The following is a 24,599-nucleotide window of genomic DNA, read 5'->3' on the forward strand; positions in this document are numbered from 1 at the left end:
GCCTGGCCCTGTATGTATTACTAAGGGGACACAGTGAGACAATACGGGATTTAATTGAAAATACATCAGTCGTGGGTCACACTATCAGGGTTGTCAGGTATTTGTTCTTAATTGTTATTGTAATATTGTTTCAGGTGTTTTGTTTTTCTAATTTAATACTTTCACTCTGTTGTCTGACTGTGAACTGCTAACAGCGTTAAACTTGATGTAAATAAATGAGGCCCCTGAAAGAGGGGCGGAACCTGAGAGGGATCTAAATTTGTTCGCAGTCCTCTGAAATGAGGGCAGTCTTATTCTGGATCATGCCCTTTAACTAGTGGGGTCTGTGCTAACTCTGGGTTGTTACTGTCGATTTGAATTGCAGTCCACCAGTTGGTATCAAAACACTATGTGCCAGGTGTTTTAGAAGCCAGAAATACCAGTTATCATCATTCTTCAAAAAGAGTATGGTATAACTGCTTTAGTTCCCCTTGGGTAAATCGGGGTCATGTTCTAGTTCTATTTCAGGACCATCTTGGTTGGGACCAGGGTCTCCCCAGATTCTTCAGGCTTTCACAGATAGCTGCCAGGTTTACTCCCACAGGCACCGGGCTAGCTCCTGGAATATTGGGACATAAATCCTCCCCTCAAGTGGCTCACAGACTGCTGTAGGAAATAACATTCAGTGATAGTGTTAAGGACAATATTCAAAAGTTATACCTGTTAGAAAGGAGACGTCACATAAACTCTGGTTTAAAGAATGATTGGGGTTCACCAGACAGACCACGGAGGGTGGGCACTGCAGGCTGAGAGGACGGCACACGCAAAGGCATGGTGGCAGGAGACAGGGTGTGAGTCCACCCAGCTACAAGAAGAGGGGCGGCGCGCTAGGGAAGGAGGCCCGATTGGTACTGGAGAACCTCAATGCTGCATAGATGGACTCTCCCATAGACAAGGGTAAGTAGCTGCTTTTTAATTCTTTATTTTATTTTCCTATCACTCTACACTATTGTGATTAAAAATTTGGAATGGGGGGAGGGTATAGTTCAAGTGGTAAAGCACCTGCTTAGCATGCATAAGGTCCTGGGTTCATCTCCAGTATCTCCTCTAAGAATAAATGAATAAACTGAATTACCTCCCCCTACCAAATTTTAAAAAAAAGGAAAATAAAAAAAGAGTAGACACAAGAACTACCACCATCACCCAAGCAATCACTGTAACATTCCTATGTTTTTCCTTCCAGGCTCTTTCTTAGCATCATTTTCACACAGGTACCACCAGAGGATCCCCACTGTTTTGGATCCTACACCCTGACAGAGGTTCTTCCCCGTTTCACCTGTCATGTATACAGTCTTGTACTCAGCTTTTATTCAATGAAAAATGTTAAAATATTATTATAAAATCTTTGTAGATATGAAATCTCATAACTGCATAGTTTTCCCTCATTTCAGCAATTAGTAATTTGTGAACATTTTAGGCTGTTTCCATTTTTGCCTCAACAGAGGAGTGGATGTACTGAGACATGCTGGAATACTACAGAGCAGGGTTTCTCCAGCTCAGCACTACTGACATTTTGGGCAAGATAATTCTTTGTTGTGCATTGTAGGATGTTGACCAGTATCCCTGGTTTTATCCACTGGATACCAGTAGCACCCCCCCACCTCCAGTTATGCCAATTTAAATTGTCTCCAGACATTGCCAGATACTTCCTGGGGACAAAATCCTGAACCATATTCATTGCTATACAGCAATGAAAATAAATGAGCTACAATTACCAAAGCAAAATATAGAAGAATCTCATAAACATGATGTCAAGTAAAAGAAGTCTGACCCAGAAGAGTATACACTGTGTAATTTCATGCCTATAAATTCACAAGTAGGCAAAACTAATCTATGGATTTAAAAGTCAGGATATGGTTATCCTTGGGGATGGGTAGCGACTGGAAGGAGTATTAGGGAGGAGGGGAATTCTGTGGTGTTGAAGTGTTCTGTAGCTTGAGCTATTAATTTTTGATATCTTAAATAAGAAATGTTTACTGTGTATATAGTCAAATTTATTGCTTTTTTTGTGATGTCTTCCATTCCTTTATAAAAGCCTTTAACATTTATACAAGTAACACATATCATTGCAGAGTAATTAGATATTACAGATAAGGAAAAAAATCAACTATAATCATGCTGTCTAGAAATAACTACTATAAATATTTTGATATTTATCAAATTGAGTTGGTATCAGTTTCCAGGCTTTTGTCTATACATATATGTCCATGTAAATATGCTACATAATTACTTTATATAAAAATGGGATCATGGTATATACATATGTCATGACATGGTTTTTAAAATTTCAGTGCTATGGTAACATCTTTTCATTTTTTGTGTGTGTGGGGGAGGTAATTAGGCTTATTTATTTAGTTACTTTAATGGAGGTACTAGGGATGAAACCCATGACCTTGTGAGAGCTAAGCATGTGCTCTGACCACTGAGCTATACCCTCCTCCCAACATCTTTTCATTTTAATAAATATAGGATTCCATGAGCATTTCTGATGGCTGAATTCCTAGACTATTACATTACTGAGTCAAAAGATACAATAATTTCACTATTTTTGCTATATATTGCTGAACTGTCCCCCAGATATCTTGTGTCAGCTTACACTGACCATTACTCAGTGTGGGCATGTAATAATGCATATTTCTCCACAGTGGAATATCAAATCATCAATATTTGATATCCTTGCTATTCTGAAGAGTTTTTATTTTTTTAAATGTTCTCTTTCTTCTAATTCACATTTATTTGATTGCTAGTAATATTGTACATTTTTTCATAGATTTATTGGCCATTTGAATTTCTTCTGTTCATGACCTGTTTGTATTTTTTGTCTCTTTATTAAGACGATTGTATTTTCCTTTATGATTTTAAGAGCTATTTATAGCCTAAGAATTTTAACCCTTTGTCCACTATATATATTGCAAATATTTCCTCACAGAATTTTGTTTGGTTTTAAACCTTTGAGTGACTTTTTTGGCCATAGGACTTTTAAATTTTGTATAGTAATCCATCCATCTTTTGCTTAACAATGTCTCTTGTGTCTTTCATGTCATGCTTACAAAAACTTTCTCTAACTCAAAATTTTATATGTGTATTTTTTTTCTAGTGCTTGTAGTTAAATCTTGATTCCATCTGGAAATTATTTTGGTATGTAGTATGAGGTAAGAATCTAATTTTATTTTTTTCTCAAATAACTGGAAAGTTGTCTAATCCAATTGGCAAATAAATCCATCCTTTCCCAAATTTGAGATGTCACCTTTAACATGGAGAGTATTAACTCCTAATAAATGTAGGTCTATTTCTAGACTTTCTACTCTTCTCTGTTACTTCATCTACTTATTTCCAAGTCTATACGCCCACATTGGAACATTACTATAATTATAGTGATCTTATAATATAGCTCTCTTTTCAAAAATTGTTTTGGCTATTAGAGCTTTTTTTTCCCCAAGTGAACTTTAGGATTATTCTGCTAAACTAAAAAAAAATCCAACAGGATTTGCATTGAATTGAAATTGCACTAAATTTGCATTAAAATATAGATTAATTTGTAAAGGAATTGACAACTATCATGTGTTGTCTCTCTAGCCATGAAAATGGAATATCTCTACATTTCTTTGTCTTCTCCCTCTGTCCGAATACTATCATTTTCTTCATCCAAGCTCTAAGCATTTCTTGTTAAATTTATTTCCTAGGGAGTGTGGAAAGGATCTTTTTTCTCTTTATATTTTCTAACTGGTTTGGGTTGGTATATTGAAAAGCTACTGATTTGTATATATCCATATTTATTGATTATATCCCAATTCGTGTATATACAGAATTTTCCAAACTATTTCGCATAGATTCCCTTGGGTTTTCCCAGCAGAAAACTGTATAATCTATAAATAATGATACTTTGCCTCTTCCTCTCGAATATTTTTTTAAACTTTTTTTTTTATTGAGTTATAGTCATTTTACAATGTTCCTCTCAAATATTTGTATAACTTCTGTGTTGCATTGATGAGAACTTTCCAAACTGTTGAATAATATCAATCTAGTCATCATCTTCATTTTACTGGTATTCCTCATTTCCAGGGAGCACCTCAAATGTGTCAGGTGCATAAGACTTTATTTTGCTTCAGGTATATTGAGCTATGGCTATATGTACACCCGTACCATTTCAACATGGGAATTTGACAAATATTCCTATTCTTTTGTTCCTTTCTTAATACTGATCTTCTGATTGTATCGTCCAGGTATTTTATCTTCTTGCTCATCATTTTTATCTCTTTACCTTTTCCCTTTTCATTCTGAATTCATTTTCAGTAGCATCAGTCCTGCCTTTGGCTCCTTCCAATAAGGAATTTTTACTAGCTAGCTGTTTTTTGTTGTTTATTCCATTGTTCTTTCATCTCAGTCTACTCCCTTCTTATAATTTCCTGTTTCTCCAGGACTATTTCTTCTTGTACTTTTGTGAAAATGCCTGTTTCTTGAAATTGTCTTTGGGATTCTTTGTCATTGTTATTTGAGGTGTGTCTTCCTCTGAGCATTTTTAAGGGGAAAATCTTTTTATTACAGGATGTTACAAACATTCAGAAAGTTACTGAGAATAAGATAATGGATACCTGTGTAAGTATGACCCAGTTTTATCAAATCTTAATAACTTATCCATATATGCTTCTTTTTTTTAATATTAAAAAAATTACAAATACTGTTGATGGTAGCCAATCTCCAAGATACCTGGCCCCCAGTGAGGCCCACTTCCAGGTGCTCACACCCTGCGGAGTCCCCTCCCACATTGTAGGAGGACTGCTTTGAGTGACCAATAGCATATGGAGTAAGTGATAATACACACTTCCAAGATTAGTTTATAAAAAGACTGAACTCTCACCGTGGGTGCACATTCTCTTTTTTTAAGATAATTTACTCTGGGGGAAAGTCAGCTGCCATCGTGGGAGGACACTCAGGATGTCCATAAGAGACCCATGGCAAGGAAGAAACTACAGCCTTCAGCCAACAGCCAGTGAGAAACTGAGGTCTGCCAACAACTGGTAAGCGAGCTTGGAAGGCAGATCTTCTCCCAGTTGAGCCTCCAGATAAGACTGCAGCCCCAGGCCTGAGCTTGACTGAAACCTCCCCCTGACAGATCTGAACAGAATCACCTGGTAAACCACTCCCAGATTCTTGGGCCACAGAAACTGTGATTAATAAATGTTTATTGTTTTAAGCTGCTAAATTTTGGGGGTAAATTTGGTTTAGCAATTGATAACTAATACATAGTTTAAGGCCCTTTGTCCTTCCCTAATCCAATTTCTTTTCCTTCCCAGAGGTCATCATTATGCTAAACCTAGGGTTTCTACCATTCTCTTGGATGTTTGTCCTATTATGACTATGCCAACTACTACTGTAAAAAGACATCTTATAAATACATTTTGAAGGATTTAAAACATTCTAATTCCAAATTTTGGAACATTCCCCATAAATATGTGTTTGTAGTTCAATAAATGATCTTTGAAATGAATGATAATAATATTGGGAAACTTTTCCTTTCTTAATTTGGGAACTGCCTTGTTTAATGTTACAATGAAATGTAATCGTGCCTATTGTTAATAAGAATAATTATTATAATAATAGCTGGCACCTACTGAGCACTGCTCTGAGTATTAAATCTTTGTATAAACATATGAGCTTATACTTTTATTATCCCAGTTTAGAGATAAGAGAAAGGTTAAGTAACTTGCCCAAGAGTATACAGCTAGGAATCAAGGGCTACCAAAACCATTAGCTACTACCAGCGCTCTTTATATAAGGTAGAAATTAAAAGGGAAAAATTCCAGTTAACATAAAGCGTAGCTGTTAGAGGCTTCCCCTACAAATGGCCACAAGGTCTAAGTTGTTCATAAAGCTGCCTTCTTCCATCTCATATTCCATCTTCCTCCTACGTCCAGCTGGACAGGGCTCTATGCCTGGTAGGGTGACTCAAAACTTTATTCCTGTAGGACCTGAGTTCCGGTCCTGTCCTTATTAGATTGCTGTACTTTCCCATTGACCAGGTCTTTGGGACAAAGGTCACACTAAGATGTGCCCCCATAGAATCCTTGGATTCCAGACAATTTCCTTTCTCCTCCACTAGTAGCAGAGCCATTTTCCTCTCGGTAGTCACATTGATCACAAAGGCCTAGTTAAGGGACTATTATAGCTGGGGCTGCTATAAACAGAGTACCATGGTGTGAGTGGCTTAAACAACAGACATTCATTTCTCACAGTTCTGGGGCTGGAAGTCCGAGATCGGGTGTCAGGGTGGTTGGGTTCTGGTGAGAGCTCTCTTCTTGGCTCACAGATGGCTGCCTTCGTACTGCATCCTCACTTGGCAGAGGGAGAGACACAGAGACAGAGACAGAAGAGACAGAAAGCTCTCTGGACTCTTCCCCTTCTTATAAGTACACATCATGGGGCTCCACCTTTAGGACTTCATCTGAAACTAATTACTTCCCAAAGCCTCACTTCCTGATACCATAACACTGTGGCTCCTACCAGTGGATTTTGGGATAACATAAATATTCAGCTCATAACAAGGATCCCCTTCTCTACCTATTGCTTCAGCAGCGTGAGGAGTCCCAGATGGCCATGGGGCAGCCTCAGCTTCCAACTGAATAGAGCCATGATAGTGTTTCCTGACCTACACATCTCTCCACTGGGCACTAGGACCTCTGGACCCACTGAACCCCAGATCACTGGCCAGGAAAGCAGAACATTCTTCCAGCGAAGTATTAGGGGTTATAGTGGGAGAAGCCATTCCCACCTCCTCTCCTTGGTTCCTGGACCTGCGCGTTCCAGCAGTGTCTAAGTCTAGGAAAGGCAGTGCTAGCAGAAGCCCTTCAGGCAAGGGAGGCAAATCCATACCCAGAACACGTGTCTGTCCCTGTGAGGATGAGGCGCTGTCCACACATCCCCAGGCTTATTGCAAACAAGGGATTATTGTTTTGCCTCTCAGGGTGCGACCCTCCCCTTGGAGAAGCGCCCTCTGCTGGCCTTTCCTAAGATCTGCGGCCGTGAGCATCCTCCTCCGCCTCTACGGATGTGGGTTCCTCACGGCTTTTGGTGGTCCTTTCTGCTTTTACTTGAGGTGTTTCAGATGGCTCCTAGTTTCAGTGATGGTGATGTTTGTGGTTCTGCTTCTCATCTTCCCTGTGCTTTTGTAGGATTTCTGAGGGGAGTAGAGAAAAATGGCAATTTTGCTGTAGTTTTTAATACTGAAATCTGGTAAAATTTTAAAGTATGATAATTCTGAATGTTCAAGTTATTGGCTAGGATTTTAATGGTAATTCTGATGTACTTTCTGACATTCTTTTATTTATTTATTTATTTATTTATTTATTTATTTATTTATTTATTTATTTATTTATTTCAGGAGAGGTAATTAGGTGGGTTTTGTTTTTTGTTTTGTTTTGCTGGAGGTGCTGGGGGTTGAACCCAGTACCTCATGCATGCTAAGCACACACTCTACAGCTGAGCTGTACTCTCCCTGCTATCTGACATTCTTAAATGAGTTTTGAAAATCTGGACTAATACAATACTAATAAACATTTGTATTTATCTAAACCTTTAAAATTTAAAATTCCAAAGTGATCCAGTAGAAAAAGAAGCAAAACCAATTGTTGCTGTTAGAAATAAGGCTACTGGTCACCCTGGGAGGAGGTAGTCATTGGAGAAGGCAGGGGAGAGTAATGTCCATTTCTTGATCTGAAACCTGAATGTGAGTGTGGTTTCCCCAATGATCTCTCCCTGTGGAAATTCGAGACCAGCCAGTACTGTGTGACCATCATTGATGCCCCAGGACACAGTGACTTTATCAAATCACAATCACTGACACATTTCAGGCTGACTGTGCTGTTCTGATTGTTGCTGTTGATGTTGGTGAATTTGAAGCAGGTATCTCCAAATGTGTGGCTTACACACTGGGTGTGAAACAACTAATTGCTGGTCTTAACAAAATGGATTCCCCTGGGCCACCCTGCAGCCAGACGGGACACAAGGAAATTCTTAAGGATGTCAGAACCCACATTAAGAAAATGGGCTACCGATGCAACACAGTGGCATTTGTGCCTGTTTCTGGTTGGAATGGTGCTGGAGCTGAGTGCTAATACACCTTGATTTGAGGGACAGACAGTCAGCCATAGAGATGGCAATGCCAGTAGAACGACACTGCCTGAAGCTCGGGATGGCATCCTGCCATCAACGTGTCCAGGTGATGGACCCTGCGTCTGCTCCTCCAGGACATCACACAATTGGTGGTGTTGGTACTGTCCCCGTGGGCCAAGTGGAGACTGGTGTTTTCAAACCCAGCACACTAATCACCTTTGCTCCAGTCAGTGGTACAACTGAAGGAAATTCTCCTGAAATGCACCATGAAGATTTGAGCCAGGCTCTTCTTGGGAACAATGTGGGTGTCAGCGTCAAGAACGTGTCTGTCAAAGATGTTTGTGGTGGTACGGTGGCTCATGACAGCAAAAATGACCCACCAGTGGAAGCAGCTGGCTCCCTGACTCAGGTGGTTACCTAAACCATCCAGGCCCATCAGTGCTGGCCACACACCTCTGCTGGATTGTCACACGGACCACACTGCTTGCAAGTTTGCTGAGCCGAAGGAGATGATTGATCATCATTCTTAGAAAAAGGTGAAAGATGGCCCCAAGTTCTTGACATCTGGTGATGCTGCCACCACTGATAGGGGTCCTGGCAAGTTCATTGAGAGCATCTCTGAAGATCCTCGTCTGAGCCATTTTGCTTTTTGTGACACATGACTGTTGCTGTGGGTGTCACCAAAGCAGTGGCTGCTGGAGCTGTCAAGGTCACCAAGTCTGCCCAGAAAGCTCAGAAGGCTAAATGGGTATTATCCCCAATACCTGCCACCCTGATCTTAATCAGCGGTGGAAGAACCATCTCAGAAGTGTCTCAGTTTGCCATTTAAGTTTAATAGGATGAGACTGGTCGATGATAACAACGCATCCTAAAACCTTCAGACAGAAAGGAGAATGTTTTGTGGACTATTTGTTGTGTGTGTGTGTGGCAGCTTTATGTTATTCGTTCTTAAAACCAGCACTTTTTTTTTCATTTTTTAGTTTTATTAGGTAGAAAAACCAGCTCTTTTTAATGGGAACAACTGAATCAAAAAACATCTGTCAGAGAATTTAAGACCCACTAAAACGAAGTTGAATGAAGAAAAAACACCTATTCTACAGCACCTAAACTCAACAGTGATGCTAGAACAATGATTATGGAATACTACAAATACAATGTACAAAATCTGTGCTCAGGAAATGTGCCGGTGTTTTGCGTGGTCAGCTGGCATTCATGCCTCTTTTTCCTTTTAAGGAATTACCTCTTCCCCTTTACAGGAAGAATTGGCAGGAGGGTAACTCCTCTGTGGCCTCACAAATCAACAGCAGAAAGACCCATAACCCAAGTGGGCCAGTTACAAACTTTTTCCCAGAACCTTGACTCTGGAGCAAGTGGCCCCAGGATGAAGACAACTGTCAGAGGCACTCACCGCAGCTGTAGCTGTGTGACAGCGGGGCAAGAATGGCAGCCGTGGCAGCATCCTGACAGGCTTTTCTGGCCCTGCGAGTCACTGGACTTCCAGCTTCTTGCTTTTGTGAGGCCATTGGTGTGTCCTTGATTTTGCTGGTTCCCAAGACTGGTCCTCCACTTTTGCTCCCCTACTTGTAAGCACCTCCCTCCCCCATGTCTTTCCAATGAATTATCATTTGTTTTGCTTGGGTTGGCTGATTTGTTTCCATTGTTAGAAACAGGAGGGAACTAGCAAAAGGAGATTGAGAAGTTGACTGGAGAACTGAGAAAAGGAGATTTTTCTGATAAAGAATATGTTTCAAGAAGGAAAGACTCGTCAAGAATTTGAAACTTCATGGTGAAGTCAAGCAAGATAAGGACTGAAAGTTACGTCTTAAATTTGCCAATTAAGAGGTCACTGTCCAGGAGGAGTGTGACCGGCAACAGGGCAGTGGAGAGAACCTGGCAGGTGACGGGAAGGAGACACCTGGTATGTGGAAGCCGCCCTTTGACACAGTCTGGCTGCGTGGAGAGAGTGTAGTCAGGACTCATCTGAGGTGCCCAGGACCAAGGCTGAGCTTTTAAGGGAGGCAGAAGCTATAGAATGTTCTGGACTCAGAGGAAAGAGCCAGTAGATGGAAGGAGAAGACATAGACAAGGGGGAAAATTACATCTTTTGAGTGTTTACTAAGTGTTGGACAAGTTTCCTGAGGAGACAGGGGTTGAGTTCAGAGCAAAATCAGAAAGAGGGACTGGCCTGGGACTGGAGGAAGGACATCTCTTCATGTGACACAGAAAAGGGAGGAAACAGGGGAGATGATGGAGGTGAAGGGCAGGGAAAATGTAGAACTTATACTGAATGGCCTGAATCTGAGGGGTTCACTCAACAAACGTTTGCTGACTTCAGCCAAATGAACTATGATGAAGGAGCCATAAAACACCAGCCAGAGGGAAGGAGCTGGGTTGAGAAGAATGTCTAAGGAGTGAAATGAGGTGGGAGAGTCAGGTGAGCAGGCCAGTGGGAAGCCCAAAGGGCAGAGAACCTGTAAGGAGTTCATCTTGTCCAGTTCTCAGGCTGAGCATTGTGTTATGAGAACAATCTTGCCTTTGGGAACCAGAGAGACATTGTCACTGTCCTCTGTCCCCAGATGCTGCCTGCATGTTGGAAACAGGAGACAATGCAGTCCAGATTTTTTGAGCACCTACTGTATGCAAGGACCTAATGGGGCCATCTACTCTGAGATAGCAGGAACAGGAACTGGAAATTGTCTCCTGGGCTTAGTTATTTGTTAATGTGTTCTAGTTTTTAAATTCAGCACCAAATTCCTCATCTTAATGAGGGGGGGTAAAGGTATCAGCTAAATTTCCCCATTGCTTGTTTAGTTTAGTTTTTGTTTGTTTGTTTGTTTGTTTGTTTTTTAGCAAACTTTTAATTTTGGAGTAATTTCAGATTTCATGGAAGTTGCAAAGATAGAACACAGGGCTCCCATGTACCTTTCACTTAAGTTCCCCTAATGTTAACATCTTACTTTACTATGTACACTTGTCATAACTGAGAAATCAACATTGGTATAATACTGGTAGCTAAACTCCAGAATGTATTCAATTTCACTGGGTTTTTTCCCACTCATAATATCCTTTATCTGTTTCAGGCTCAAATCCAGGATACCACATTGCATTTAGTATTAAGTTGTTTTTCAAGAGTAGGACTTAACTCAGTGATATTCCTCTTTTACAAGTTTTACAAGAAGAGCTTAAACTTTTCAAGCTAGTCAACTAAACCAGTCTGAAAAGCTTTAACTCTGATTGTATTTCTTTTAGTACACTAATTTGCAAATCAAATACATACACACACACAAAAACCTCACGTTCCAACTGCAACTGGAACGCAATACTTTGTTCACAATGCTTTAGGGATAGAAACCATAAATTATATTTATTATTTTTGTATGTTTTAACACAGTTATAAAGACAGTTGCTTATAAATTCTCCTTAGTACTGGAAACACATCTATCTAGAGCCAGTTGGATCTGCTCACACACACCTTGAGATAAGGATGGAAAGGAGCTTTTGCGTGTGTGGCTGCCCACGGTGAAACTCAAGTTTGAAGAGGGAGACAGAAAAACAGGTGATGCCATCTGTACAGTTCGTGCTTCCTAAGGCTTTTTCCTTTCAAAGAAAGGTCAGATAAGCTAAGCAAGAGTAAATGCTCCTGTTTGGGATCAGATCTTAGCTTTCACTAGTACAGTTTCAATCGCAGTGTTGTGAAAATACAGAGATATATTTCCTAATTTGTAAACACAACAGACCTAGAGATCGCTGTAGAGAAATTGAAATGACGACATTTCAAAATCTACTTTTGTTAGTGACCATCGTCGCCTCTCCTCTCCACCAAAAGTAGACCTCGAGCGACCCAGATGGGACTCGAACCCACAATCCCCAGCTCCGGAGGCTGATGCCTTATCCATTAGGCCACTGGGTCACCACAGGATCCGGGTTCTCACATCGTCCCCTTACGTGATGCCATCATCGCGCCCCGCCCCCGCGCTCCGCGGCCTCACGTCGGGCGGTGTGCGATTTGGGAGCCGCCCCCAGCGGCGGCAGCATGCGCCTGCGCCCTCGGCCCGGCCCACAGCCCCAGTCTCTGCGCGCACGCGCAGTTTTCACCGCCCAACAAGGGTGGCTCTGGGCAACTCTGGGTGGCGTCTGCTCTTGGATTCTTCTCTGAAGGTTCTCAGCCCTGGCTGCACATTAGGCGCACTTGGGGAACTTTAAACAAAATTCCAATGCCAGACCTCCCTCCGTTCTAATTCTGTTTACCGAGGCCTGGGCTTCTGCGTTTTACGGCGTTCGTACAACCTTCATCGGCCGTCTGGTCCTCTTACATCCCCCCAACCTTCCAGTCCTTCACTGCCTTCTTCCTTTTCTTTCCTGCATTTATTCAGCGTACGTTAATTGGATAACCTGTTATGTTCTGGGGACTGTTGGGGGATTCCTGGGTGAACAGGCTTTTCTTCAAATCTGCCCTTCCCCACTCACTTAACCTGTTTTTCTTTACATCTCTTCTTTCCTTCCAGATTCAAGGGAAAGCCAATATAACAAGGTCCCTAAATACAAAATGATACGGATTTTGTTTTGTTTTTATCCTAAAGCTAGGTCTTGGATAAAGATTTAGAGATTTTCTGGTACCATGCATGTCTCTTTGCTTGTTGCTTGTAAAGATGCTGCGTTCGTGATTTTTAAAAATAACACAATTTTGTTTTCTTCTTAGACACATAATACCTGTTAATTGTAAAATTATATAAAAATGTGGATAAGCCAAAAGAAGAAAATTGAAGTTAACTGTAATTCTACCATTCACGTTAACCATTATTAACGTTATGGTGTGTATCTTTTAAATCTTAAGTGCCTGTGTGTCGTAATGTCACTGTTTTATTACCTGTGGATCCAGGAAATGCTTTTCATGAAAACTAGCACATTATTAATGAATAATCGCTTATCATAGAGCACCGATGGTACAGAAGTGATGGTGGATAAAACTGACATTGTGGTGAATCAAGGCAGTGACACCAAACTAGAAATAATCTTTATACTTCACCTTTGTGTAATAGTAGGGGGGGAGATTTTGGCCAGCTTCATTTAAGAACATCTAGATGATGATGCTATAAGAATTATTAATTTAAATCTGAACCCTTGAGTACACATCTTTTCAATATTTTGTGTGACAAAATGGGAATTATGTATAAATCATTTCTACCACGTACCAAAATATAACGGTTGTCTCTTGAGGAAACATTTGTACAATGTTTGAGTTGCAGGCTAAACTAGCTGCTTTTTACGTGAAACACAGTTTTGATTTGAAAGAATGACTGACAGACAAACTATGATTATTCAGACTTGGGCACACTCAGGTTTGCTTCTCCCGAGCAGCTGCATTCTCAGGCTCACAAAATCACAGCACACCATCCACTGGAAGAGAGGGGATATCTCACTCTCAAAGGTCTCCTTAAACATTTTACTGCATTGTGTTACATCTTCATCACCAAACCAATCCCTATGTCTGGGGGTGGAATGTTCAAAGGCCAGACAAGGCCCTCTCCTGAATCATCATTCAAACTACAATAGCAAAGAATTCTGTTTCAGGTTGTTTTTAGGTGCAAGCACAGAACAGAGGTGGAGAGCGTGGATCCTGGAACCAGATGGCCCGAGTCTGAATCACATGTCTGCCATTTACGCCTGTGTGAACCTGGAAAAGTCACTTAACCACCCAGCCTTCTCTTCTGTGAAATGGAACAGATAATAATACTACCTCACAGCATTGTGAAGATTAGAAGTATTCATGTAGGTAAACACTTAGAATACCTCTGGCATATTGTACTCAATATTTTCAAGCAAAGAAAACCCAAATTTAACTAGCTTAAACAATAAAAGAAGTGTATTCATATAATTGCCGTCTTCTGAGGTGGAGCAGGCTGTTGTTCAGAGCTTTCATGGTTTCTCTACAATTGTCTTCACATTTCTAAGACTCACATCTCTCAGTTCAGAAGAGCAGAGGCTGCTTTCCCACCTCCAATCATCAAACAAAAGACGTCGGCTTCCTGACTGGATGGATTTAAGGCACATGCCTGTCCCTGAACCATGCACAAAAGCCAAGAGAATGCCTTGCTGTGACTGGTTTAGAGGTGGATTCCTTCCACATTTTTGCATTTAGGGGGTACAGGATTATGCCCATTGGGTAGATGTGAGTAGAGTCAACTTCCTATGAGTCCCAACCTCCTATGACTCCCAGCTGCTACAAAATGAGTGAGGCTGGCAAAAATACCTGCAGGAAGGGACGAAGTTCATTGAATTCATTTATAGAAAAAAGTAAACCAATACAGCTTTTCTTAAAAATACCCTTTTCAGAATACAGAAAAATTACATTAAATAAACCCCCCCAAAACAACTCAAATTGGACCATAATCCTGATATTCTGATAATCATCATTTATGCCTTTAAAAAAAATACAAGAAAATGCCAACACTTTATTTGGAAATGTATAAGATATAGCATAGATCATTACTGGAACAATTGACAAAATTTGAACACGGGCCATATAATAAATAATCGCACCAAAGTTCAATTGTCTTGAATTTGATGATTGTGGTGTGGTTATATAACAGAATGTCCTTATTCTTACAAGATACATGCTGAAACATTTAGGGGTAAAGGGACATCATTTCTCAAACTTACTCTCAAATGGTTCAAAAAGTAGTATGTAAAAGCAATGTATCTATACACACAAGTAGAAATAGTAAACGTGGCAAAATGTTAACATTTGGAAAATATGGGTAAAGGTTTGCAGTTCTGTATTTGAAATTATTTAAAAATAAGACTGGAGAAATAGGCATAATAAGCCTTTTGTTACCATATATGTGCCTTCTATGTAGTCTTCTATGATGAAAGTTAAAAAAAAAAACAAAATTAAAAAATGCAACACAATTACCCTCCCTTCCTTAAAGGCCAGAATCCCGTATCAAGTTTCTTCTGAGTCCTTTCAGGGATAAAGATGCATAGCAATACGTTTCTATATCAAAGTCTCTAAAGACAATCAACTGTGGGGAATCAACTGTGGTATTTGGTTAAAGCAGACGCCCAGCTACCGTTCAGAAGGAAACCCTGTGCAGAAAGGCCGAGGCTGCTGCCAAGGCGGGCTAGGAACTGACCCTTCGCGCTGCATGCCGGGACCTGGAGTCTTTCCATTCCGAACTGCAAGGCGCTCTGGGATCGCCCGGCCGCTCCCTCATCTCGCGATGATACCCTCTCTTCCCTGGGCCCTCTGACCCCCCCCAACGTGTTTTTCAAATCCACCAATGGACGCACAGCGTAGGCTCGAACCAGCCAATCGGAATGCGGAGCCACCGGGAAATTTAAATCGCGCCGGCCGGCTGCACGAGCCACACCGTCTTCTGGCTGACCGTGGTGGACGTTTCTAGGGCAGCTCACCCGCAGCTTGTGCGCACCGCACTGCCTCCTGTGGAAGCCTGAGCCGGCTGTGGAGGTACGAACTCAGGCCGCAGCCCAGCCCGAGCGGTAACGGCTGGCCCGCAGGCCGCGCTCGGCTTGGGGGGGGGGCGCGGGAGGGGAGGCCCGGGGTACACGCCCGGCCGGCCTGGCTTTGGCTTCTCTCGTTGACAAGGCCTCGGGGGCGCCGTCCGTTGACGAGAAAGCTGTTTCGCGGTGCGAGGACTTGGGCTTTAGGGCCCGAGGCTCTGCAAACCTCAGCGATTGCTTTTGCGCGTCGCGGCCTGGAGATTCCGAGTGAGGCCTGAGAGCTAAAGCCCCGCGAGAGGGCCCGGCGCCTCTGGCCCCTCCTCCGCGCGTTCCCGCTGCTGCGTCCCCGAAATGGGGGGAAGGGACTGGAGACGGAGGTGGCAGTTGGAAGTGCTCTCTCTCAACTCGTAGGCCCTGGGTTGGCTGTCACAGTTTCTTTAAAGAACATAATGGAATTAAAGACAATCGTTTGTAAGGAGGACTTTTACTTTTGTCTTTTGGAGATGGCCCTTAAGTACCTGAGTCTTGAGTGAAGCACAACTAATGTCAGCCTACTTAAAGTGCATTCCCTGGAAATGAAAATAAGTGCGAGATGCCGAAGACGCAAAACTGCGTCCTGAGTTTTCGGTGTTCAGAGGAGATTTTATGAAAGACTCCCTAATGTAATGTTGAATCAGATTTAAAATTTTTTTCCAACGTGGAGTCTATACCTGTTTTGGCCAAAGACAATAGAGCCTCCAGAGGGCCTGAATTTATTGCCCCTAGGACGTAGATTTTAACTGTAATCTCAGTTCCCGTACTCTGTCTTCAGTGAACTATTTATGGATTCAGTATAGGGCCTAGAGACGCTGTCCGATGTGGTAGTCACGCATGTGGCTAGTTTGAATTGAGTTAGGCTGTAAGCTTAAATTATAGGCAAGATTTCGCAGGATTAGTATAAAAAAATGTAAAAGATTTCAGTATTTTGGATACTAATACGTGCTGAAGTGAGACTATATAGGATGTGTTGGGCTAATAAAATACATTATTGAAATTGATTTTATTTGTTTCTTTCTGCTTTTTTAAAAATGTGGCTACTAGGAAATTTAAATTTAGGCAGTTTGTGTTACATTTCTGATGGACAGCACTGCTACAAGGAGGCTTAACCCTTCAGAGGGGCGAGGCCAGAAATCGCTTGGCCAAAACTTTCATAATGCTGAAAACCGAAGTTCCTCCTCTGATACAGAAATGTGGATTCAGTATGTATGTGGTATTTCTATTACTGCTCATCTTGTTGCCAGTCAAAATGATAAAACAGACGTTTTTTTCTCTCCCTCAGCTTTCTCGCTTTGTCTCATAACCATGTCCACCAATGAGAATGCTAATTCACCAGCTGCCCGCCTTAACAGATTCAAGAACAAGGGAAAAGACAGTACAGTGAGTACCTTCTGTTGGTTTCCTATGGTATTGTTTTTAATGGGAAGATATTTGGGAAAGGACTAAAACTTTGAGGGAATTCGAAAAAATACTCTCAGGTTGGCAACAAAAACTGATATAATAGGTGAAATGATATGTTATCATTTCTCAAGGAAATGAGACGGCGCCGAATAGAAGTTAATGTGGAGCTGAGGAAAGCCAAGAAGGATGACCAGATGCTGAAAAGGAGAAATGTCAGCTCTTTTCCCGATGATGCTACTTCTCCACTGCAGGAAAACCGTAACAACCAGGTAGGGATATCTTAGTTGATGAATTACAGTAAACGAAGAAAATCAATTTGGGGCTTTTCTTAGAAATTTAAATAACATTCCTAGCTTTATGGTTTTAACTATTAGATATGAAGATCTTTTTTTTTTTTTTTTTTTTCCTGGTCAATAATTCTGGTGGGTTGTCTTCTTTCCTGCCCACCCTTTGTAATCTACTGAAGCTGATTCCAAGGTTGTCTTTAGTTCTGATCTCCCTTTAAGTTTCCCTGTATTTCCAAACTGTCAGTACCTTGACCTGGCCATTCCAGTGTTTTCCAGTGTTAAGTGAAAGTTAGTATGTACAGAACCAAATTCTATCTTTTGTGTGTGTTTGTGGTATTCTTTTTTTTTTTTTTTTTTGTACTTGTCACCAGCTTTATTTAGGTCTTTTTCATCCTGAAATATTTTCAGTAGTCTCCTAATTTTATCTTTCCCTTCATTCTGATATATATTAATATGCCTAAAACTTTTCCTAAAATACTGCTTTAAGCATCTTAGAAACTTTGATGGTTTTAAATTCATATTCTTTGAAGACTTTTTTTTTGTAAATTAGACTAATCTTAGATTTTCAAATTTATGGCTTTCATCTTTCAAAGATATTAGGCACTTTCCTGCTTTTTCCCCCACATTATGCTTTCCTTCAGTACTTTGCATTTTATTCTTTTTTTTTTTTCATTGAATACCACTTTTTTTTTTTTTTTTCATGGAATACCACCTATGTGCTATTTCTAGAGTTTTATACTCAAATCCCATCCTCTCCTGTAGCACTCTTTGGTCAGCCTAGCAGGAAAAATGCTCCCTTCTCAAAATTACTACAGTGCCCCATTCTGCCCCAAAAATGGAGAGTAAATGCTGTATAACAAAATACATCCCCACCCTCTCCCATTGCCACACACTATTTATTATTGTTTCCTTGTCAAGTTGTAAGCTCCTAGGGAGAGACACTGTCTTGTTGAAGTAACTATAGCATGGTTCTCAAGCCTACTCTGATCACAACCTGTAATATTTATATCTGCAGCACTATTGTGAAAATGCATAGATAACAAACTTAGATATGAAAATTCCCAGCACATTTTCTCTTAACTCCATCTTTTTTTCCTTTTTTTTTTTTTTAATTTTTAAATTTGTTTTTTTTTGTTTTGGGGAGGAGGTAATTGGGTTTTTATTTATTTACTTACTTTTCATGGACATACTGGGGATTGAACCCAGGACCTTGTGTTTGCTAGGCATGTGCTCTACCACTGAGCTGTACCCTCCTCCCTCCATCTCTTTTTCTTTAAAAGCGTATCTGAATACAAGCGATTGAGACCAACGTAGGAATAACTTTCACACTGCTCTCATTTTTTAAAATTGTTCACAACCACTTTTTTTAGTGACAGAATGCTGGGATATTCCATTAGGTGAGACTCCATTGAATCATGACACCAAGTTTGAGAGCTGTTCTACATATTAAATAATGAACATTTAATTAACAGACAAATTTAAATGTAGGGCTAAACTTTTAGTAACTGATTGTAAATTTAGAATCTATGTCTTCACATTGGCAAGTAGCGGTTTTATTGTTTGTAGTTAATCTTAAAAATGATAATTTGCAAAATTAATTCCACTGTTTTTGTAGGGCACCGTAAATTGGTCTGTTGATGACATTGTCAAAGGTATAAATAGCAACAATCTGGAAAGCCAGCTCCAAGCTACTCAAGCTGCTAGGTAAGTCTTGTCTACTATAGCATGGATGAATGGGTGACCTAAAAAATAAATCTTTTTAGATGTGTTGTTGGGAAAGAGACCGGCAGGAGGTATGGGTAAAGTAAAGGTTAAGCCAAGCATAGGCCTATTTTCATTAGAATCTTCCCTTAGGAGTACCTAAATTTTCTATAATTGCCCCAGATTTCACCTACCTCCCAGTGATAATCACTGTTAACCTTTTGGTGTACTTTTTAAGAAAATTATAAAGTTTTTCTCAAAGTGACATTTCAGGTCAGTGTCAGGGAAAGAACTTATTTAGTAAGTGGAATTGGCACATTCATTTAGAACAGTCTCTCCATTTAGGAAATAAGCATATTTAGACTTCTGTCTCCCACTGTACACATATATTTGTGACATCCATTATAGAAAGGATTAATACTTTCTGTAGCTTGACAGTGTGTGGAAAAGCAAATCCAAATGACAAGTCATCATGGAAAACATGTTTAGCCTCACTAGTAGTCAGAAAAATGCAAATTAAATTAACAATGAGACTGTAATGCCATCAGGATGTCAGGGTCTTTAAAAGGTTACAAGATCTTAAATTGACTATTGCAGGGATGCAGAGAGAAGGGTTCTACATTACAGCAATATTTCGGTTTTGGAAAAGTAGTTAAAAGACACCATGTGTGGTAGCAACCAGTCTCTTTAGGTCCTCTAAATTCCAGAATATCTTGGCATTTAGTGCTTTACTGTGAAAGACTGTCTAAAGTTGTAAACTCTTGAATTGCCTTTTAAATTGTTTTTCATACAGACTTGTTTTGTAATCACCTTCAACTTTTGTTTCTCTTTTTGCTTACCCGTAGGAAACTGCTTTCTAGGGAAAAGCAGCCCCCCATAGACAACATAATCCGGGCTGGTTTGATTCCAAAATTTGTGTCCTTCTTGGGCAGAACTGATTGTAGTCCCATTCAGTTTGAATCTGCTTGGGCCCTCACTAACATTGCTTCCGGGACATCAGAACAGACCAAGGCGGTGGTAGATGGCGGTGCTATCCCAGCATTCATTTCTCTGTTGGCATCGCCCCATGCTCACATCAGTGAACAAGCTGTGTGGGCTCTAGGGAACATTGCAGGTACTTGGGTTTAAAATTCTTTTGACTGAATGTCTCTAATACTGAGGGTGAAAGAAATGCCTTGTCATAAGTAACAGTGATTTTTTTTTTTAAAGAAAGAAATGGAAATTTTTATTCGAGTGAAATTTGAAGCTTATAACCCAGGAAGAGCATCTCAGAAAGCTCTGAGAACTGTTCCCAATAGTGACTTCTGTGTTAGGTTTTGAACTTGCTTGCTTCCAGTGCTTATAAGGGGTGGAAGTAGCATCTAATTTACGAAATTTCTGAGTGTTTTCTTTGCGTCAAGAAACTGGTGCTTCCAGTCACTGGAATTGATGGTGCTGGACAAGTAGTTGTGATTAACTTTGCCTTTTTTAATTTTTTAAGGTGATGGATCAGTGTTTCGAGACTTGGTTATCAAGTATGGTGCAGTTGACCCGCTGTTAGCTCTTCTTGCGGTTCCTGATATGTCATCTTTAGCAGTAAGTTACTTACCATAAGTCAAGTTACTCATTGATTCTGATTTTCCCCACCCCCTCAAAAAACAGAACTTCATTGCATTTTTCTTTTTCCCGCAGTGTGGTTACTTACGTAATCTTACCTGGACACTTTCAAACCTTTGTCGCAACAAAAATCCCGCACCCCCCTTGGATGCTGTTGAGCAGATTCTTCCTACTTTAGTTCGTCTCCTGCATCACGATGATCCGGAAGTATTAGCAGATACCTGCTGGGCCATTTCCTACCTTACTGATGGTCCAAATGAACGAATTGAAATGGTTGTGAAGACAGGGGTTGTACCCCAACTTGTGAAGCTTTTAGGAGCTTCTGAACTGCCAATTGTGGTAAGTTAACTTTCAGATGAGAAAATAAAATATAAGGAATGTACTCAGTTGCTAGTAATATTAACGTATTGCCTGTTTTAGGCCATAGTGAGCCTCTTGTCAGAACTTGTAGAGTATAGAGGTTTTGAGCAGTGCTGGGAAAGATAACTGCTGGCATCAAGATTTTTTTTCCTTTTCAGACTCCTGCACTAAGAGCCATTGGAAATATTGTCACTGGGACAGACGAGCAGACTCAGGTTGTAATAGATGCGGGAGCACTTGCCATCTTTCCCAGTCTGCTGACAAACTCCAAAACTAATATTCAGAAGGAAGCTACGTGGACAATGTCAAACATCACGGCTGGCCGCCAGGACCAGATACAGCAAGTTGTAAATCATGGATTAGTCCCGTTCCTTGTTGGCGTTCTCTCTAAGGTAGTGAAGTCTTAGGACTTAATAAAAGGGTTGTTAGTGTTTATGGATGGGCATTTGGTAGAACTGTACTAATGCTGGGTTCTACTTAGAGTCCTTTGCTAAATAATAGTCAGTAGCCTCTTTTACTTAAGGTTGGATGGAACCAGTTGATAGTTATAGTCATTGTTTTTCTAAAAACAGTACTTTTAGAATCTTACTTTATGACCATTGTGAAATAAACCTGTTTACTTATGTTAACTAGGCAGACTTTAAGACGCAAAAGGAAGCTGTATGGGCTGTGACCAATTATACAAGCGGTGGAACAGTTGAACAGATCGTATACCTGGTTCATTGTGGCATAATAGAACCATTGATGAACCTCTTAACTGCAAAAGATACCAAGATTATTCTGGTTATTCTGGATGCCATTTCAAATATCTTTCAGGTGAGTTTTAACAAGGGGGCCTTTGTTTGAATTTGGACTCAATGATAGTTGGTTTACTATGTAGATGGGGGCGGTGTGCAGCTGAGTTTACTCAGTGGGCCACCGAATCAGAAAGCCAAACTCGTGATAAAAGATGTGACAAGGGATCAAAAGAGAGAGAAAGGAGATAGATGAAGTGCATGATGTGACCTGAGTTGAGGTCAGGTACACAAGTGGACATTATTCATACCTATTTATTTTGTCAAGAATCTTTAATTCCCCAATTTCATACTGAGTTTTGGTGAAATTTAATTTGAATGACCTAGTTAATTAAATTTTTCTTCTGATTACATTCCTGATGGATCCAAGCATGCTAGCACATGTCACAGTGTTTAATGATAGGTAGATCCTACTCAACAACCTAAAACTTCTGATTATGGACATTGTTAAATGTCAAAGTTGGATTTGGAATAATAATCCCTGGTGTATCCATCACTCACATAAATAATTTGTCAACACTTGGCCTCTTTCTCTACTCGCCTTTACCTAAAAGTTTATTTTGGAGCAAGTATAATAATTTTATCTGTAAATATTCATGTATCTTCTAAACATTGAGGACTTAAAATCCCATCACAGTGTCATTCTTATACGTAATAGGTTCTTGATATCAGCAAATAATCCAGTCAGGGAAATTTGTTTTTACGCACCATCACCATAGGCCATTTTTAGCCTTGGACAGTGGTTTTCCACCTGGACTACATATACCTTGGGATTATCTGGAGTGCTTGTACAAAATGGTGGTTTCCTGTTCCCATTACATACCAATTGAACTTGGATATAGTGTCATTTTTAAAGTTGCCCAGGTGATTTTGATGCACAGAAAAGATGGAGATGTATTCTAAGATCTCTGTGGCCGAAAGCTAGAGAAGTAGTTGCTAAAACAAGTACAGATACGATTCCCTTGAATTTTCAAAAAAGTGTAAAATGTAGATAAAAATGGAGATAGTTTATTCTCAACAAGGTTGTTGAAGGAACTGCCAGGTGTTTATTTCTGTCTGGTATATACTGATACTTAAACATAGACATTGTTCTCTTCTTAAAACAACATTCAGAAGGTAAACTTGAAATTTTTTTTTAGGCTGCTGAGAAATTAGGTGAAACTGAGAAACTTAGTATAATGATTGAAGAATGTGGAGGTTTGGACAAAATTGAAGCTCTACAAAACCATGAAAATGAGTCTGTGTACAAAGCTTCATTAAGTCTGATTGAGAAGTATTTCTCTGTAGAGGTGAGTAATGGTAATGTTAATAAGAACTTGGAAAGTACACATTTAAGGTCAAGCCCGTAAGATTTTTTCCTTACATTTTTTTTTAATGAACTGTGTATCCTTGTTAAATATAGCAAAAATATAGTGTAGAATATAATGTACATACTTGCTCTTCTGGTGTTTGGCTGGATGATAATACCATGTTTTTAACTTAAGATATTAAAAGTCACCAATTTACTTTCAAATGAATTGCCTTAGGAATCTTAGAATATCTTGAGAGTAAGTTTGTGTAGGAGTTGGAGAAGTGGACCAATCCTGTGAACATCCTCTGGTCTAGTGAGCAGTTTTCCTCTTGCCTCCTGAAAAGTGACAGGTTAAGAAAATCTGTTTTTCTGTTACTGAATTAGCATTTCTTAACCCATTCAGAACCTAACCGTCCCCTTTCAGACACTCATGAATTGGCAAGTTTCATCAGCCCTCCTTCCATTATTTCAGATATTGAAATGTGGTTCAGGAAGTATGCAAAAAGACCTTAAGAGAGAATACGTAGTATTGTGCTAAGTGAAATAAGTCAGAGTAAGACAAACACTGATTTCTGTAATGTGTGGAATGTTAAAATACACACAAGCTCATTGATAAAGAGAACAGATTTTTGGTTGCCAGAGGTGGAGGGATGGGAGAAATGGGTAAACTGTTTTTTTGTTTTTGTTTTTAGCTTAAATAAATTGAGGGGAAAAGAAAAAAAGAGTAAATAAAGATACCTAGAAATGTGCCATATTTGTGGGATTATATTGTTTTGTTTTTGAATACTTCCAGGAAGAGGAAGATCAAAATGTTGTGCCAGAAACTACCTCTGAAGTCTATACATTCCAAGTTCAGGATGGCACTGCTGGGACCTTTGACTTTTAGATTGTACAGCTGAGGCGTAAAGTTGTTTGTTGTGTACTGTGTTTGGTATAAGTTTGTCTTACTGTTTCTCTAATAAGAACTCTTTTTAAATGTGGTTTGTTACTGTAGCACTTTTTACAACAAAACTATACTTGAACAGTTCCAAACTGTATATACTGTATGAAGCTTCTCCTGTCAATGGGTTTCTAATTTCTGTGTGGAACTTCATATCTTGCAGTGTCCTGTAAATAAAGATTAAATTCCACCCTTTTCTTCACTTTACTGTGCCTATGTGTTGCTTTCTAATCTAATCTAATTAGCTCGTAAAGGTTGCTAATTAAGAGGAACTAAACTGAATCAGTGTGACTAACCAGGCCTGTGGTTCTGGTTGCAGACATTGCTTGATGTAAGGTTTGTCATGTCCTCAAGGATACAGGGTTGACAACTTCCTGCCTGCTTTTTTTGTTTTTGTTTGTTTGTTTTGTGGGGGTGGGTAATTAGGTTTACTTATTTATTATTATTTTTTTATTTAACGGAGGTACTGGGGATGGAACCCATGACCTCATGCATGCTAAACATGCATCTCCCCCCTTGCCCACTTCTGAGTTCTGGCTTTGCTCTAGGCTGCTTCCACTCTTGTTTGGTAATAATGGCCGTTG

The 24,599-nt window shown here is 40.1% G+C and overlaps 1 protein-coding gene, 1 non-coding gene and 1 pseudogene across 2 annotated transcripts; 2 read left to right on the forward strand and 1 right to left on the reverse strand.

Moving 5' to 3' along the window:
- The first annotated feature begins 7,760 nt into the window (after nucleotides 1–7,760).
- LOC102507300 lies at nucleotides 7,761–9,022 on the forward strand (annotated as a pseudogene).
- Nucleotides 9,023–11,985: 2,963 nt separating this feature from the next.
- TRNAR-CCG lies at nucleotides 11,986–12,058 on the reverse strand. The gene has a single exon. It is a non-coding gene; the product is annotated as a tRNA-Arg (tRNA).
- A 3,404-nt stretch (nucleotides 12,059–15,462) lies between these two features.
- KPNA2 (karyopherin subunit alpha 2) lies at nucleotides 15,463–24,217 on the forward strand. Its single transcript, XM_032457064.1, has 11 exons — nucleotides 15,463–15,616; nucleotides 16,928–17,025; nucleotides 17,178–17,315; nucleotides 18,949–19,037; nucleotides 19,880–20,148; nucleotides 20,515–20,609; nucleotides 20,706–20,969; nucleotides 21,149–21,382; nucleotides 21,624–21,806; nucleotides 22,924–23,073; nucleotides 23,869–24,217. Exons 2-11 carry the CDS (start codon nucleotides 16,951–16,953, stop codon nucleotides 23,959–23,961), a joined length of 1,590 nt encoding a protein of 529 aa, XP_032312955.1. The 5' UTR covers nucleotides 15,463–15,616; nucleotides 16,928–16,950; the 3' UTR covers nucleotides 23,962–24,217.
- The last annotated feature ends 382 nt before the right edge of the window (nucleotides 24,218–24,599 follow it).

Source organism: Camelus ferus, chromosome 16 (genome assembly GCF_009834535.1).
Source record: "Camelus ferus isolate YT-003-E chromosome 16, BCGSAC_Cfer_1.0, whole genome shotgun sequence".
Lineage (NCBI taxonomy): Eukaryota > Metazoa > Chordata > Mammalia > Artiodactyla > Camelidae > Camelus > Camelus ferus.

Coding starts and splice junctions, on each gene's coding strand:
- KPNA2 (XM_032457064.1), top strand. CDS start 16,951: ATGTCCACCAATGAGAATGCTAATTCACCAGCTGCCCGCCTTAACAGA. Junction 17,026..17,177: donor ACAAGGGAAAAGACAGTACA/GTGAGTACCTTC, acceptor TCATTTCTCAAG/GAAATGAGACGGCGCCGAAT. Junction 20,610..20,705: donor CTGATATGTCATCTTTAGCA/GTAAGTTACTTA, acceptor TTTTTCCCGCAG/TGTGGTTACTTACGTAATCT.